A 17,943-nucleotide genomic window follows, 5' to 3' on the forward strand; every position below is an offset into this window, starting at 1 on the left:
TATGAAAGTTCTGCATAATTTTTATCATGTTTTTAGGGCCTAGCCAAATCTATTTGCTCAATAAATGCTTGTTAAAAAAGGTAAAAGATGGATTATTCAATAAATGGTACTGGATAGTTGGCTACTTGGAGGAAAATAAAGTTAGACTTTGATTCATAACATGAAAATTACACTGGGCAGAGACAAAACTAATATAAAGAACTCTTATGCTTCAGTAATAAAAAGCCAACCCAGTTAAAAAATGGGCAAAGGATCTGAATAGGAATTTCTCCAAAGATGATATAGAGATACAAAAAGCTCATGAAAAGAGGCTCAGCATCATTAGTGATCAGGGAAATGCATAGCAAAATCACAATGAAATGTACACAATTCACAATGTCCACAAGGTGGAAACGACCCAAACGAATGTCCATTAGCAGATAAATGACTCTGAGCACACTCTGGGAGATAGTGAAGGATTGGGAAGCCTGACATACTGCAGTCCATGGGGCTGCAAAGAGTCAGACATGACTCACAGATTGAACAATAACAGCAGCAGCAGATGAATGAACAGACAAAACTTGGTATACACTCAGAAGAAATATTCAACTTTGAAAGGGGAGGAAATCCTGTCACATGTTAAAACATGGATGAACTTTGAGGACATTATGCTAAGCAAGCCAGTCATAAAAAGACAAATACTGTACGATACCACTTACACGAGCTATCTAAGTTTGTCAAATTCAGAGAAACAAAGTAGAATGGTTACCAGGGTTTAGGGGGAGGGAAAGGGGACAGCTGTTAAATGGGTGCAGAGTTTTAAATTTACAAGATGAAAAAGTTCTGGAATCTGGTTCTCAACAATATGAATATGCTTAACACTACTGAACATTTATAAATGGTTAAGATAGTAAATTTTATGTTACCTTTTTTTTTTAACCACACACACTAAAAGGTTAAGATTGTAAACAAACAAACCCATAATGAGATACTGGCTTCCCTGGTGTCTCAGTGGTAAAGAATTCACCTGCCAATGCAGAAGACCTGGGTTTGATCCCTGGGTAGATTCCCTGGAGAAGGAAATGGCAAGCCATTCCAGTATTCTTGCTTGGGAAACCTCATGGACAGAGGAGACCGGTGGGCTACAGTCTTATGGGGTCACAGAGTTGGACACGACTTAGCAACTAAACAACAAACAAATGAGATACCATTTCATACCCATTTTTGTTGTTCAGTTGCCATGTTGTGTCTGATTCTTTGTGACCCCATGGACTGCAGCACGCCAGGCTTCGTATCCATTAGAATGGGTATGATCAAAAACTCAGATTACAAATTTGGGTGAAGAAACTGCATATTCATACATTTCTATGGGAATGCAAAATGGTCCAACTGGTTTGGAAATGGCAATTCCTTAAAAAGGTGAACAAAGAATTCCCATTTAACCCAGTCAGTCCATTCTTAAGTATATAGCAAGAAGAATTAAAATATATGTCCACACAAAAACTTGTACATGAATGTTCACAACAGTATTATTGATGATAGCCAAAAAATAGAGATCATCCAAATGTCTATCAACTGATGGATAAACAAAATGTGGAATATTCATATAGATATTCGACAATAAAAGGAATAAAGTGCTGATGCATGCTATATCAAAGATGGATCTTAAAAACAGTATGGTAAGTGAAAGAAGTCAGTCCCAAAAGACCGCATATTATATGACCCCATTCATATGACATATCCAGGAATAGATAAATCTATGAATACAGAAAGTAGTGGTTGCCTAGGGCTGGGGCTGGGGGATTGATAGTGGCAGCTAAAAGGTACAGGGCTTCAGGATCATATGGTAGCTCTATTTTTAGTTTTTGCTATATACTGAGTGAAGTAAGTCAGAGAAACAAACATAAGATATATGCAGAATTGACAAAGAACTGGTACAAATGAACTTATTTACAAAACAGAAACAGACTCACAGACTTAGAGAATGAACCAGGAGAGCAGGGTGGGGGCAGGGCGAAGGGATAAAATGTTTGGAATTGAGATGTACCTACTGCTATACTAGGACCTACTGTCTAAAACCAGGAACTCTGCTCAATATTGTATAACAACTTAAATGGGAAAATGACATGAAAAAGGATACATGTATATATATAACTAAATCAGCTTGCAGTACACATGAAACTGTCACAACATTGTTAATCAACTAAAGTATAAAATTAAAACTTTTTTAAAAAGGGTTCTTCTGTGGTGATGAAAATGTCTGTGGTGATATTCGCACAATTCTGTAAAAATGCTAAGAGCCATTGAATTGTATACTTGAAATGGGCAAACAGCATGGTATGTAAATTACATCTCAATAAAGCTGTTACAAAATAAAAGATACCATAAAATTAAAAAAAATGACAAGGGGCTGTGAACTTTTTAAAAAAATACAAAGAGATACTTGCTAATATACAGAAAGCTTCTAGATATGGATGAGGAGATGATAGTTTAATAAAAACAAAGGATATAGAGAAGCAATATCCAGAAGATTAAATACAAATAATAATTAAAAAAAACCAGGATGAAAGATACTCAGCCTCACTAGTCAGGAAAAAAAAATCAATTTTATACCCTAACAGAAAGGAAAAAATGAAAGACCAATAAAAATGTCTGTAGGAAAAACAAAACCAAAGATAAATGACAAACTATGAAGAATATTTACAAAATATATCATAAAAGATTAGTTTAATATATACTATGGTATAAATCCATTTATAGAAATAAAAGTACAAGTGGCTCTCGAACATATGAAAAGATGCAGAACTTTACTCAGTATAAGAAGAATGCAAAATAAGACAACACTTTTCACTTTATAGTTGGCAAAACTCAAAAAGTTTAATAATCTTTTGGGTTGGTGAAGGTGTTAGGAAATGTGAATTCTCCTATATAAAAGTAGAAGTGTTAACATCAAATTTTCATGAAGGGATATCTGTTAAAATAAAAGATACTCACAAATTCAAAACCAGGCAGAATTAATCTAAGGTGCTGGAAATTAAATTACTGGTTACCCTTAGGTGAACTGGGCTAGTAGCAGAAAGGGTGGGCAGAAGGAAGCTTCTGGTTGCTGGTATCATGTTTTTCTTGATCTGGGTGTAGTCACATGTGTATATTTACTTTGTCAAAATGTGCAGACCTCTGTACTTATGTACACTTTTCTACATGTATAGTTCAACAGAGTTTATTTTAAAAGTGTACATATATAATTTTTTAGTAGTTCCATTTTTAGGAATTTATTCTACAGGTATTAATTATAATAACAAGAGAATGAAAATAAACTGGTAATCTATCAATAAGAACTGATTAAATTATGTTGTATTCATACTGTTGTTGTTCAGTTGCTAAATCATGTCTAACTCTTTGCAACCCCATGGACGGCAGCACGCCAGGCTTCTCTGTCTTTCACCATCTCCTAGAGTTTGCTCAAATTCACGTCCACTGAGTTGGTGATGCTACCTGTCTCATCCTTTGCTGCCCTCTTCTCCATTTTCTGAGAACCCATGAACAGTATCCATATTACATGATACTGTTTGATAGTTAAAATAATGAGGTAGCTCTAGACTATATTGTTAAGGTATAATCTCTAATATACATCGTTAAGTGGAGAAAGCAAAGTCTAGAACTACTATTTACATAAAATAAAAGCATATAAACACATATGCTTGTTTAAGTGCATAAAATATCTTGGACAGACACAAAGAAGAGGTTGCTTTGCGGGGCAATAAATGGACCACTGGGAAACTGGTGCAAAAGGGACTTACTTTTCACCATTATAGACTCTTGTATTTTTTTCACCATTTGCATGGTGAAAAACAAATTTTGTAAAAAGTCAAATTTCTTAGTGAAATAAAAATTTAGAGTGCTCAGATGAATATGTGGTAAACAGGACAGTGTTATGCTGGTGGGATATAAATGTCTGTGGTCTTTGGGAAAGGTAATTTAGTATTGTCTATTAACACTAAAGCAAGGAGATTCAACCAGTCCATCCTAAAGGAGATCAGCCCTGGGTGTTCATTGGAAGGACTGATGCTGAAGCTGAAACTCCAATACTTTGGCCACCTGATGCGAGAGCTGACTCACTGGAAAAGACCCTGATGCTGGGAGGGATTGGGGGCAGGAGAAGGGGACGACAGAGGATGAGATGGCTGGATGGCATCACCGACTCGATGGGCATGAGTTTGAGTAAACTCTGGGAGTTTGTGATGGACAGGGAGGCCTGGCGTGCTGCGATTCATGGGGTTGCAAAGAGATGGACACGACTGAGCGACTGAACTGAACTGAACTGATTAACACTAAAAACACAGCCTCTCAACTCATCAAATTCATGTATATGAAATATTAGAAACCACCCATGTGTCCACTAAGAGTGAAAATGCTAAATAAATTATGGAACATCTATAGTTTTATGGAATGACATGGAGCTATTAAAGCGTGAAAGTGAAAGTGAAGTCGCTCAGTCATGTCTGACTCTTTGTGACCCCATGGACTGTAGCCCACCAGGCTCCCCGGTCCATGGGGTTCTCCAGGCAAGAATACTGGAGTAGATTGCCATTTCCTTCTCCAGAGGATATTCCTGACCCAGAGATCGAACCCAAGTCTCCCACATTGTAGGCAGATGCCTTGCCGTCTAAAGCATGAGACTACCTTCAAGTGTTGACATGAAAGGGTGTTTATAATCTTTTGCTAAGGTGTAAAAAAAAAAAAAAAAAAAGACAAAGGCAGATATATTCAGTAAGATTATATTTACAAATGTATATGTTGGATGAATTTCATAGATACAATATTAAATAAAAGAAGTCAGACACAGAGTATATACTGTATGATTACATTTATATGACAGCTAGAAAAGGAAAAACTGTGGTGACAGAGATCAGAACAGTGGTTATACTTTTGCAGGGAATATAAGGAAGGGACCCTTCTTGGGTACTGGAAGTATTTTATTTTGATTGGAGTGTGGCTATAAGGGAAGGTACCTATGTAAAATCTTACCAAGTTATGCACCTGAACACCCAACTGTATTTTTACTGTCTTGTCAGCTCACACCTAGATGTCTGTATTCCTAGGTGGTTACTCTCATCAAAGTCCTCAGGTCAGAACATCAATTTTTTTTAATGAACATCTATTTTTTTCTTCTGGACATTGCTGTAAAATTCATCTTCTTTATCTGCACATGTGATCACAGACTTTTTTGATGAAGAATTTAAATAGTAAGTGTGACAGATAATTTTATGTGCCAACTTGACTGGGTCATGAGGTGTCCAAGTATTTGATCAAATATTACTCTAGGTGTGTCTGTGAGGGTGTTTTCAGATAACATTAACATTTAATCAGTAAACTGGATAAAGTGGATTGTTTTTTGTAATGTGTGGGCCTCATCCACCCAGGTGAATAGAACAAAAGACTGGCCTCTCCTGAGGAAGAAGCCTCCTGCCTGATGGGTCCTCAAACTAGAACATTACCTTTTCCTGCCCGATGAACTGGACACCACTCTTCCTGGTTCTACAGCTGCCTGCTGGCCTTGTGACTCAAAGTGGGACACTGGCTCTGCAGATTGTGGACGTGTCAGCTTCCATAACTTTATGAATTAATTCCTTATAATAAATCTTTCTTTTTCTCTGTATTCTACTGATGTTGTTTTTCTGGAGAATCTTGATTAATTCAGTAAGTCTCTGTAGTTATTGGGTCACTGACAAAATCTTTGCCACAGGTGCCCATTTATCAATGATACTATCAATATTCTCTCTTATTAATCTTCAACAGAGTACATGGAGGTGAGTTAGTTTATACTTCTTTCTATCTGCTCATTCTTGCTTACTACGATCATGGCCTCTCCTTCCTAGAATGTTATACCACTACTCATTTTGGTTCTTCCAAACCTTAACCATCTTTCAAGGATCTAGGTTCTCAACTATCATCTTCACAGAAGATTTCTTTGATCTTAATAATCTTATATATATATAGTTCCATTCAACATTTGAGTATAAAGTTCTTTTCACTGTCCTTTAGCTATTTTACGTGCATACCTCTTCCTCTTCCAAGTTGACAGCGATTAGATGGTTGCTTCATAAAGGGATAGATCCTCACTGAGAAAAACTAAGTAGCAGTCAAAGTGAAGACAATAATGTGCAAATGTGGGAGAAGATACTAGATATAGTGACTGTAAGTGCTAATAAACAGATCTACAATATTTCCAAAACTCCCTTCATACATTCATTTTTGTAGCAACTTTACAGAGATATAATTCACATATCAGAGCATTCACCCGTTCAAAGGGTCCTATTAAATGGTTTTTAGTAAATTGCCAGAATTGTGCAATCATCAACACAATCAGTTTTCATCACAATAAAGAAACCCTGTACCTTTTATCTGTCATGCTCCATTCCCACCCTTGGCCCAAAACAACCACTAATCTACCATTCACTTACTATATATATTTGTGAATACTTTTCTAAAATAACATATGTTATTCGAGAAAAAATTTAAAAATATAGAGAAGGAAGGAGAAAATAAAAATCACTTTAACCGAACTATCCAGATACTGTTACCAACTTACTATAATCCACTGTCATGGACTGAATGTTTGTACCAACCCGCCCCCAAAGTTCATATGCTGAAGTTTCATATATGCTCTTCCTTAATCCTCACAGCAAGGCTGTGAAGTAAATCTAATTACCCTCCTCCTCCCATCCTTTATTCTTCAGGAGCAGAAACTGAAGCTTGGGCCAGTACATTACTCAAGGTCAGAAAGGGAATGACACTTTTGAAAGACCACGTGGTCACTAGACACTAACTCATTTAAAAAACACATTATCCTATATTTATATAAGATGGGAAATCAATGAACCATTGAATTATTTTATTTTCTGTATAAAATATGTGTTTTATTTAGCATAGTTGAGAGTATTTATTAAAAATTACATGAATCTCTTTCATTTTATATATACCAAGATAAAAACTGAGTTCCTGTATCTATTTTTGTTTTTAACAAGACTTCCTCTATTAAATTTGAAGTTTCACACTATAGTGTATAATAGGATCATAATGAGAAGATTTAAATGTATCACAGATATACATATCATACATATGTCATATATATTATATAGGTATATGTTGTTTTACTGAGCTTTGCATTATTACACTTCTCAGACATTGTGTTTTTTTAAAATAAATTGAAGATCTGTGGCAACCTGGTGTCAAGCAAATCTGTCAGCGCCATTGTTCTATCAGCATTTGTTCACTTTGTGTCTCTGTGTCACATTTTGGTAATTCTCACAATATTTCAAACTTTATCATTTGTTACAATGATCTGTGATCACCCATCTTTGATGTTATTACTATGACTTGCTCAAAGTTTAGACGATGCTTAGCATATTTTAGCAATAAAATATTTTTTAATTATAATTTTTTAAGACATAATGATGTTGAACAGTTAATAGACTAAAGCATAATATAAACATAATTTTCATAGGCATTGGGAAACCAAAAAGCTTGTTAATTCACATTATTGTGATACTCACTTATTGCAGTCATCTGTAACCAAGTACCCACAGTAGCTCTGAGGTGTGTCTGTACACATATATGTCTTATAAAAAGAGCTGTCTACATAATACAGATAGAATATGCATTTCCTTGGGTTTTGCAACTGAAGATACAAGAAGGAATAATACTAATCCTTGGGCTTAATTAATGTTATTGTTTAATTAAGAATGCTCATTGTTTAATATTGTTGATAATATTGATAACTGTTTAATTAGGAATGCAGAACTCCCAAATAAAGGTTAACTTGTTCTTAGCATGAAATTATTATTTCATTATAAAACAACCTAACCTTTTTTCCCGTGACATCTATATAGGTACTGCAGCAGGAAAGGCATATTTAGACTGTATCATTTCTGGGCTGCACTCACTATGTATGTTTGATGTAAGGCAGAAAAAAAAAATGTCTTTGGCTACTTTCAGCTGTTATACTGCTTTTGTTAAGGAATGCTATAGAACACTGAAATTTCACTTAGCTTTGGCTTTATCTCTAAATCCCTCTGTGACCCTCCTTAATTTTACCATTAAAAAAAAAAAGGAACACACCTACTCACATACATACATCTTACTATCTTTTTCCCTTGAACTAATAAAATTTTAAAAAAGTTTGAAAAGCATTAGGTTTCTTTAAATAATAGACTATAACAGGAAAAGTTTTATTTTCATTTCTCTTCTCATGTTAGTATATTAATGTGACAGGTTCACAGTACAGTTTAAACATATTATAATTAGATGTAGTTTCTTCAAAAAGAAAGAAAGAACTGAATCAAATGTTGCTGAGAAACACAATATAGCATACATTTTATATATGTGTTAGTAGTTCATCTTCTGTTATTAACAGGATTTTTGTTGTTGTCAGCTTCAGTATATATCAGATTAATCATACTAAAATCTATATAGGTCATTAGTGCTCACCAAGAACAAATCCCAAAGTAACTACCTGATACTAACACTGGCTAAAAACCTGAAGTTCAGCTCTTTTTAGGCTTTCTAATCATGCAGTATAGGATATTCCATTAAGCGTGGCCATCTCTTGCTGTGTGAGCCAATGCAACCCACTTCACCTTTCCTTATTTTAAAATAATTTATAAGGTTTACAAAAACTTCCAAATCCTATGATTCCAAACAGGATCTATCTTGCTTCGGGTGCTTAACACTCTGACCTGGCACAGAGGGAAGTGGTCTGGTTTTAAAGGGTTCTTTGTATAAGTCTGCTCACATACAAGAAAATTATCTAGAAAAGTGGAAGCCTTGAACAGGCAGAGTCTGAATGAATGAGGCTGAATCATGGATGACACACGCTCTCTAAAGTCAGAAATGAAGAAAAGAACCAGAAGTATAACTTGTTGTTTTGTAAGCTAAATTTTCTTTCTCTTTCTCCTTATAGAATATGTAAGATTATAACATTTTGAAAAGTTATACTTCACATATATTGTCATTAAAAATTATCATGTATAGGTAATATTATATGGGATAACACATGCAAAATACACAGAGGACCTCGTACATGTTAAACAATAAATATTAGCTAGTCTTGTTTGTCTTTTAAAATAAATTATAGATTCTATCATTATGGATTCCAGGATTTAAAAGCATCAGCTTTCATTGTTGCAGCTACTTTTGAAACTTTAGGAATTAGCAGAATGTTCAGTGTTCAGAGTAGTTGTATCTAGTAAGTGGTAAAGATCACAGCTTTTTAAAAATATTAATACTTTTCCAGATTTTCCAAATGTTTTTACAACAGGCTGCCTTATTTTTATAATGAAAAAGCAAAATAAATACCAAATTAAAAATTTACAAATAAAAAAAGAATAATGCCTTAAAATTCTCTTACATAATCAAAAGGAAATGTTTTTATAAATGTCACTCTGAAATTACTATTTTAAGACTCCAAGTGTCAAGCTGAGGAACAAATAAAAAGTACCAATAGTGAATTAAATCAGTGCAAGAATGTAATATCCTCAGTGACATAAAAATAAAAATTCCATCCTTTGTGCTTTAGTTAGGAAAAAAACAAAACAAAACAAACAACTCCTAAATGTTCCAAGGTAGAAGTTATTATTATAGTAAAAGCTCAATTCCTAGAAGTGGGACAGTTAAATTTTTTGTTTAAAACATATGGCTATAAATATAATAAAGGCCTTCCCAGGTGGCACCAGTGGTAAAGAATCCGTCTGCCAATGCAGGAGATGTAAGAGATGTAGTTTTGATCCTGGGGTCAGGAAGATCCCCTGGAGGAGGAAATGGTGAGTTAGGAAGATCCCTGGAGGAGAAAATTGCCCCCTACTCCGGTATTTTTGTCAGGAGAATCCCACAGGCAAAGGAGCCTGGGGGCCGATCGTTTCAGTTCAATTCAGTTCAGTCGCTCAGTCGTGTCCGACTTTTTGCAACCCCGTGGACTACGGCACGCTAGGCCTCCCTGTCCATCACCAACTCCCTGAGTTTACTCAAACTCATGTCCATTGAGTCAGTGATGCCATCCAACCATCCAACCATCTCATCCTCTGTTGTCCCCTTCTCCTCTCGCCTTCAATCTTCCACAGCATCAGGGTCTTTTCAAATGAGTCAGTTCTTCGCATCAGGTATGGGGTCGCAAAGAGTTTGACATGGTTGAGTGTCTGAGCACATGTAAGTAGAGTAAAACATTTTTCATAAGCAACTATAACAAAAACTGGGAACAGCTAAAACACATAAAAGGGCCCACTATGGGAAAGGGAAATTTAACAGCATAGCTTTTATTGTTGTTGTTGTTTACTTAATGAAAAGACCCTGATGCAGGGAAAGACTGAAGGCAAGAGAAGGAGACGACAGAGGACGAGATGACTGGAATGCATCAATGACTCAATGGACATGAGTTTGAGCAAGCTTTGGGAGATGGTGAGAGACAGGGAAGCCTGGCATGTTGCAGTTCATGGGATTGCAAAGAGTTGGACATGACTTAGCAACTGTACACCACCAACAGTATGGATACAACATAATTTAATCAGTTCTTATTGACAGACAGTTTATTTGACTGAGCAACTGAACAAGTTGTAAGTTGTGTTCTGACTCTTTTGCGACGCCATGGACTGAAGCCCGCTAGGCTTCTATGTCCATGGGATTTCCCAGGCAAGAACACTGGAGAGGCTGCCATCTCCTTCTCCAGGGGATCTTCCTGACTCAGGGATCAAACACTCATCTCTTGTATTGGCAAGCAGATTCTTCACTACTGAGCCAACTTGGAAGCCCCAACAGGACAGATAACTGGTATATAATTTCTGCCTCCTACTATTTGTTTTTTTTTTTTTTTGGCCACTGTGAGCTTCTTGATATCAAGAACCCTTTTTTAATTCTTTAGTTTTGAAGTATCTCATTTTTTTTCTTTTCTTAAAATTTATTTATTTTTTAATTGAAGGATAATTGCTATATAGAATTTTGTTGTTTCCTGTCAAACCTCAACATGATGTTTCTCATTTTAAGTTGTCAATAAATGTTTTCTTACTAACTAGGTGTACTTGGTTGAGCCACAGTCTAGTTTAAGGATTTTTAACAATTTCATCAACTTTTATAACTTATTAGTATTTATAACCACATCATAAAGGTCTAAAGAGATTTATTATAGCATTTTATAATAATACCCCTTTAAATAAACTGTTCTAAAAAGTAATTTCTAATACCCCTAGACTTTAAAAACCAAAGTTGTTTAAAAAAGATTAATGACACTTAAGAAGACAGCCTAGTCACAGAGTTAAATGAAAAACTGCAATTAAAATGTTTAATGAGCTATGAGCATTACTGGCTATTAAATTAGCTTAAAACATGACCAATGGGATGTGCAATCTGTAAGTTTTCTTTAAAACGACAATGCTCAGGACCTTAACATTTCATGCTAAACCACACTATACATTATAGTCTTTGTATACTTAAAGATATTTCAAGTATAAAACTTTCACTTCCAGTTTTGTGATTCAGTTTACATTAGCTACTTTACACAAATGCCAAAACCAAAAAAAACCTGCAATAATTGTGCATAAATATTGTAACACTAAATAAATGTACAGGCTGGGAGAAGAATGACAAAAAGTCAAAACTAAAGGTCAATACTGTATAATGGTTTTAGTAACATTTGAAATGGAAAAGTCTTGCCTGGATTATGGGTGGCTATTCACATTCATTTCTCTGAAAATGTCTTTAGTTTTTGTTCCTTTAAAACACATGTATATAAAGCAAATATCATAATTAAATATCACGTGAAATAAAGACTCCCATTTCAGCCATTCTTGTCATTTAGACATTACTCTAGACTGTATATAGAAAACTTCATCTGTCATTAATTACCTGTCTTACATTCATTTTTAAAATTAAGTTAAAAATTAATTTAAATTAAAAAATTCTGTGCTTAATAAAAGATATTTTAACACATACCAGTACTCAGAAAATATATTAACCTATGTGTACCTTTCTGAAAATCTCTTGAAGCAACACTCCAGAATTAGAATCAAAAAAAGGTAAACATGTGGTATATAAATATATGGTGACAGTAAAGCTAGTGAAACTTGTTAAGTTTAAACAATCATTGCTAACATGGTTATAAATTGTTAAGGATTTAGAAAATAGAAGGTACAAAAGGTAAAACCATATGAATTGTTAAATTTTTGTTCTAGTTATATGAAAAATGCCATTGGTAATTTGATTCAGTGATTGCACTGAATCTGTCGATTGCATTTGGCAGCATAGTCATTTTCACAATACTGATTCTTACTACCTAGGAACATGGAATATCTCTCCATCTGTTTATGTTGTCTTTGATTTCTTTCATTAGTGTCTTATAATTTTCTATATACATTCTTTGGTCTTCTTAGGTAGGTTTATTCCTAGATATTTTATTCTTTCTGTTGCAGTGGTGAATGGGATTGAGTCCTTAATTTCTCTTTCTGATTTTTCATTGTTACTATATAGGAATGCAAGTGACTTCTTTGTATTGATTCTGTATCCTGTGACTTTGCTAAATTCATTGATTAGCTCTAGTAATTTTCTGATAGTTATCTTTAGGGTTTTCTACGTATAGTATTATGTCATCTGCAAACAGTGAGAGCTTTACTTCTTCTTTTCCGATCTGGATTCCTTTTCTTTCTTTTTCTTCTCTGATTGCTGTAGCCAGGACTTCCAAAACTTGTTGAATAACAGTGGTGACAGTGGACACCCTTGTCTTATTCCTGCTCTTAGGGGGAATGCTTTCAGTTTTTCACCATTGAAAATAAGGTTTCCTGTGGGCTTATCATATATGGGCTTTACTATGTTGAGGTAGGTTCTGGGCATATATCTGAAGAAAAACATGATCTGAAAAGATATATATACCCCAATGTTCATTGCAACACTGTTTACAGTGACCAAGACATGGAAGCAACCTAAATGTCCACCGACAGAGAACGGATAAAGAAGATGGGGTAGATATATACAATGGAGTATTACTTGGCCATTAAAAAGAACGAAATAATGCCATTTGCAACAACACTGATGGACCTAGAGACTGTCATGCTAAGTGAAGTAAGTCAGACAGAGAAGGAGAAATATCATATGACATTCCTTATACATGGACTCTAAAAATAAAGGATACAAATGAGCTTACTTACAAAACAGAAAGAGACTCACAGACTTAGAGAAAGAACTTACGGTTGCCAGGGGGAAGGAAGTGGGGGGAGGGGTAGTCAGGGAGTTTGGGATGGACATGTACACACTGCTATATTCAAAATGGATAACCAAGGACCTTTTGTATAGTATAGGGAACTGTGTTCAATGTTATATGGCAGCCTGGATAGGAGGGGAGTTTGGAGAAGAATGGATACTTGTGTATGTAGGGCTGAGTCCCATGGCTGTTCACTTGAAACTATCACAACATTGCTTATCAGCTATACTCCATACACAATAAAAAGTTTAGAAAAAAATAAAGTTACACAGAATAAAAATTAAAAAATTTCCTTGGAACTAATAAATGAGTTGAACAAGGTTGCAGTATATAAGATCAATGCACAAAAATCAACTGTATTTCTATACATTAGAAACAAGTATGTGGAAACTAAACTTAAAAACACAGTGACATTTATAATCATGTCAAAGAAAACAAAATACTTAGGCACACTCTTAACAAAACATGTTCAGGATCTCTATGATGAACATAAGTGTTAGGTGGAGGAGATGGCAGTTGTAGAGTAGAATGCCAACTAAAAAATGCAGTAGCATTGGAAATAGAGACCTACTCATTGACAACTGTCATATAGAAGGCTGATTTAGGCAGTTGTTGTCAATGGATTCTAAAACTGGTAAAAATGTGATATGGAGAAAGTATATTAAGTATCTGAATACCTCTCCACAAAACACTAACCAATTATAAAGGGGGAAAAGTTAATTTAAGGTGGGAAAACTAGCAGTCATCAAGATGACCAGATGATCAAGGGTATCATCATGGTGGTGGGACAGGTCAACATCATGTGCTTTTTGATATGATGCACTGAAAGGCCACAGCATAGGTTCCACCAAAGTCCATGTAGTGAAGTTTCTGCAAAGAATGTGTATCTTGAACTGAGTAAAGAAGAAACAGGGTTACACTACAGAATGTAGGCCTGTATTCTTTAAAACTGCTAAGGGCATGAAAAGGAACTGTCCAGACTGGAGAAGATGTGACAGTAGTATTCCTGAACAGACTTTGGATCAGAAAGGAAAAAGTCATTGTTGGGACAGCTGGCAAAATTTGAACAGGGTGGTTGTGTTGTACTGAAGTTGATTTGTCTGCTTTGGAGAGTTGTTTCACAGAAGCATGTTTCACCCTTTGGAAAATGTGCACTGATAGAATACAAAATCAGACGTTAATACTTAATAATAAAGCATATAAAACAAATACTCACCAATGACTTTAACAAAATAAGCATCTGCTTCAAAGTTATTTTTTAGGGTATGGATGGCAAAATCACTCTTTGTATACCCTTTGCTTAGTACTACAATGTCCAAGATTCCCTGGAAAAAACATAAAAATGGTAAGAACAAACTACTGGACTGACTGAAAAAAATGATGAAAATGCATGACATGTTTATCATGCAAATATAGACCTTACTTATTAAACTTGATATTTAAAATAAAAATACTATTAAAAATATAAAACCTAGAATATTAAACTATAAATAAAATGAAAAAAAAAACACCTATAATTTAAATCTCTGAAGATAAATGTTACTCTTCTGTATTTCCTTCCAGGCTTATCTGCATGAATTAAAAAAAAACTTATTTATTTATTATTCACGGTGCTGGGTCTCTGTTGCTGTGTGGGCTTTTCTCATTGCAGACAGCCTACACAACCAACTACTCTCCAGCTGCGTGCGGTATACAGGCTTCTTACTGTGGTAGCTTCTCTCGTGGAGCACAAGTTCTAGGTTGCGTGGGTTTCAGTAGTTGTGGCTCCCAGGCTCTAGAGCACAGGCCCAATAGTTGTAGCACTTGGGATTAGTTGCTCCACAGCATGTTGGATCTTCCCAGATCAGGGGTAGAACCTATGTCTCCTGCATTGGCAAGAGGATTCTTTACCATTGATCTACTATGGAAGCCCCATGCATTAATTTTTAAAGGCCTTTGACATGGATTACCGAAGTGTTTCCAATCATCAGAGAAAGAAGGTAACTTTTTATTTGTGCTGGTTCTTATCTTTTTTTCTAAAAAAGTGGAAAGCCTTGCCAATTTTATTGGGGGTAAAAAAGGTGCTCATTTAAACTTTCATTCTGCTGACTCTTAATGAGGTCAATCATTTATCCTATCTTTTCACATGTTAGTTAGTTAGTGCTAGTTACTCAGATGTGTCTGACTCTTTGCGACCCCACGAACTGTAGCCCATCAAGCTCCTCTATCCATGGAATTCTCCAGGCAAGAATACTGGAGTGGATTGCCATTTCCTTCTCCAGGGGATCTTCCCAACCTGGGAATTGAACCCAGGGCTCCTGCACTGCAAGCGGATTCTTTACCATCTGAGTTACAGGGAAGATCCATATTTCACATTAGCTTTTTTTACTCACATCTTTTTGTTTTTTCTGAAAATTGACTTAATCATGTTGTTTTTCCAGTAGGAGTTTCTGGTGACTTGTATCAGTTTGAATGAACCCTTTTTATGTTATGAATGTGGGCTTCCCTGGTGGCTCAGACGATAAAGAATCTACCTACAATGCTGGAGACCTGGGTTCAATCCCTGGGTTGGGAAGAGACCCTGGAGGAGGGCATGGCAACCCACTTCAGTCTTCTTGCCTGAAGACTCCCTAAGGACACAAGAGCCTGGCAGGTTACGGTCCACAGGGTTGCAAAGAGTCGGACACAACTGAGCGGCAAAGCACAGCACAGCCTGTTATGAATGTGGGCTTCCCAGGTGCTAGTGGTAAAGAATCTGCCTGACATTGAAGGAGATATAAGAGACATGGGTTTGATCCCTGGGTTGGGAAGATCCCCTGGAGGCAGCCATGGCAACCCACTCCAGTATTCTTGTCTGGAGAATCCAATGGACAGAGGAACCTGGCAGGCTACAGTCCACAGGGTTACAAAGAGTTGGACATGACTGAAGCAACTTAGCAGGCACACACGCATGTTAAGAATGTTAATTATTTAACTCTTTCATAGCTAATTTATCTCATAGATTTAGATGCAATTTTAAATTTCATTTATGGTTTTCTTAGTGTACAGAAATTACAAGCTGATTTACAGTTAATTCTATTGATTTTTCCTCTTGTTATATTTTTACCCAATTACTTTTAGGCTTGGAAATTGCTTATAAAAAGTCAAACAACACAAGAGTTGGTAGCAGAGAGACAGAGGAAAACAAGGACCTGGAAGTACTTGTAATTGAAGATCAGCCTCTTCAAAGAAAAGCAACTGGGTTTGGGTCCTCCAAATAAAACCAACTGGGTTAGCATTGGACATAGTTGTCCTGATGGAGATTTAACTTTTTAAAATAATCAAGTTATTTTACAAGGATATATTGTGACATATTAACTCTGGAATTTAACACATTTTTATCAGAATTTACTTTTTCCTCCAAAACTGGCTTTTGACATTAGAAAGAAGAAAACCAGGACCCTGTGTGTCTTTCCCAGGCCACCTGGCAACTGAGGACAGTCACAAGAATCTGGGGCAATAGATGCCACCTTCAGTTCATGAGGTTAGGAGAGAGTACACACTCAACTCATTCTTCTGTGATCCTGCTCAGGTTTAAGGGTTTGTCATCTGTCGGCTGTTGTTTTCTCTACTTGGGCACATGCACAATTGCCATGAGCATAATTCTCTACTGGTTTCATCTAAACAAGCATAAAATGAGATAAAGACGCTTTCATATTTCACTGTTCTGATCAGCCAGTGGTATCAATTAATTTGTTCTTTCTGTCATTTAACATTTAAAAGGGGTTTTCTTTAATTAACTCGTTTGCTTTCATTATCTCATCTATTGTCTGGTTAAATAGGGTGAAGTGAAAATGAGACAAGGTAGAAGGCAATTAGATTCCAAACACACAGCAGAGCTCTGAACTCACATCTTCGTAAATGTCAAAGAAGGTGGCAACCACTGCGTCTCTGATTTGGTTTAGGTCCATCAGCTCCCAGTAGACTTTAAACATACGATGTGCCCCCTCACAGCTTGCATTATTACAAGGGACATTCTCCAGTAAAAAGGCCTGCTGATTGCTGTGAGACAAAGGAGAGGTATTTAGTTAATAATAAAACATATCAGTGCTGAGTAACATCAGCTATGCTATATTTCCTAGAATCAAAGAGATGGTAAATGGTATCTACTGAAGAAATATGAAAAAAACCTCAATGTCTTAATAATTGTTGTCCTGAGTCATAAAAAGCTTAAATTGTTGGCTATCCTTTTTCAGCCTTTGGCAGAAATCCTCAGGTTAGTCAGCTGTTGGCTTCTCTCTCTTCTTTTTTGGTTCTCAAGTCTATCTCTCTGCTCTCCTTTGCTGCTCCACTCCACAGCCAGCGAACCCAGTGTTTCATTACTGAGTTCCTGGACACTGTCATAGTATAACTCCTCAGGTGAATATCTGCATTTTAACTGGAGATTCCTGACATCCCTAAGTCTTACAAACCCTAAGCAATAAGTCTACAATGATAGAATTTTAGCTTCCCAGATGGATAGTAGGCTGAGCACCTTTCAGATAAAAGTTAGGAAAAAAAAAAAAAACAAAACTATTGTATTTTGCATAGCTGTGAAACCCTCTCTTTTGACAATCTTACTCTATAGGCAGTGTGCTCATGAATTTAGATTTTGGAATGAGACTACCTGGATTCAAATTCTGTTTCTGTCATTTAGCAGTTATGTAACCTTAAGAAAGTTATTTTAACTCTTGAAGACTCAGATCCTTATTTGTAAGCTGAGTAAT

At 35.8% G+C, this 17,943-nt stretch overlaps 1 protein-coding gene across 1 annotated transcript in view; it reads right to left on the reverse strand.

Annotated features, from left to right (window-relative positions):
• ITFG1 (integrin alpha FG-GAP repeat containing 1) overlaps positions 1-17,943 on the reverse strand; it is a 294,435-nt gene that overhangs the window by 56,448 nt on the left and 220,044 nt on the right. Inside the window, exons 11-12 of the mRNA XM_065925272.1 lie at positions 17,089-17,239; positions 14,436-14,544 (exon numbers count right to left, since the gene is read on the reverse strand). Of these exons, the coding sequence (XP_065781344.1) occupies positions 14,436-14,544; positions 17,089-17,239 (260 nt within the window). The remainder of the gene's footprint in view (positions 1-14,435; positions 14,545-17,088; positions 17,240-17,943) is intronic.

The sequence above is a fragment of the Muntiacus reevesi genome, chromosome 2 (assembly GCF_963930625.1).
Source record: "Muntiacus reevesi chromosome 2, mMunRee1.1, whole genome shotgun sequence".
Classification (NCBI taxonomy): domain Eukaryota; kingdom Metazoa; phylum Chordata; class Mammalia; order Artiodactyla; family Cervidae; genus Muntiacus; species Muntiacus reevesi.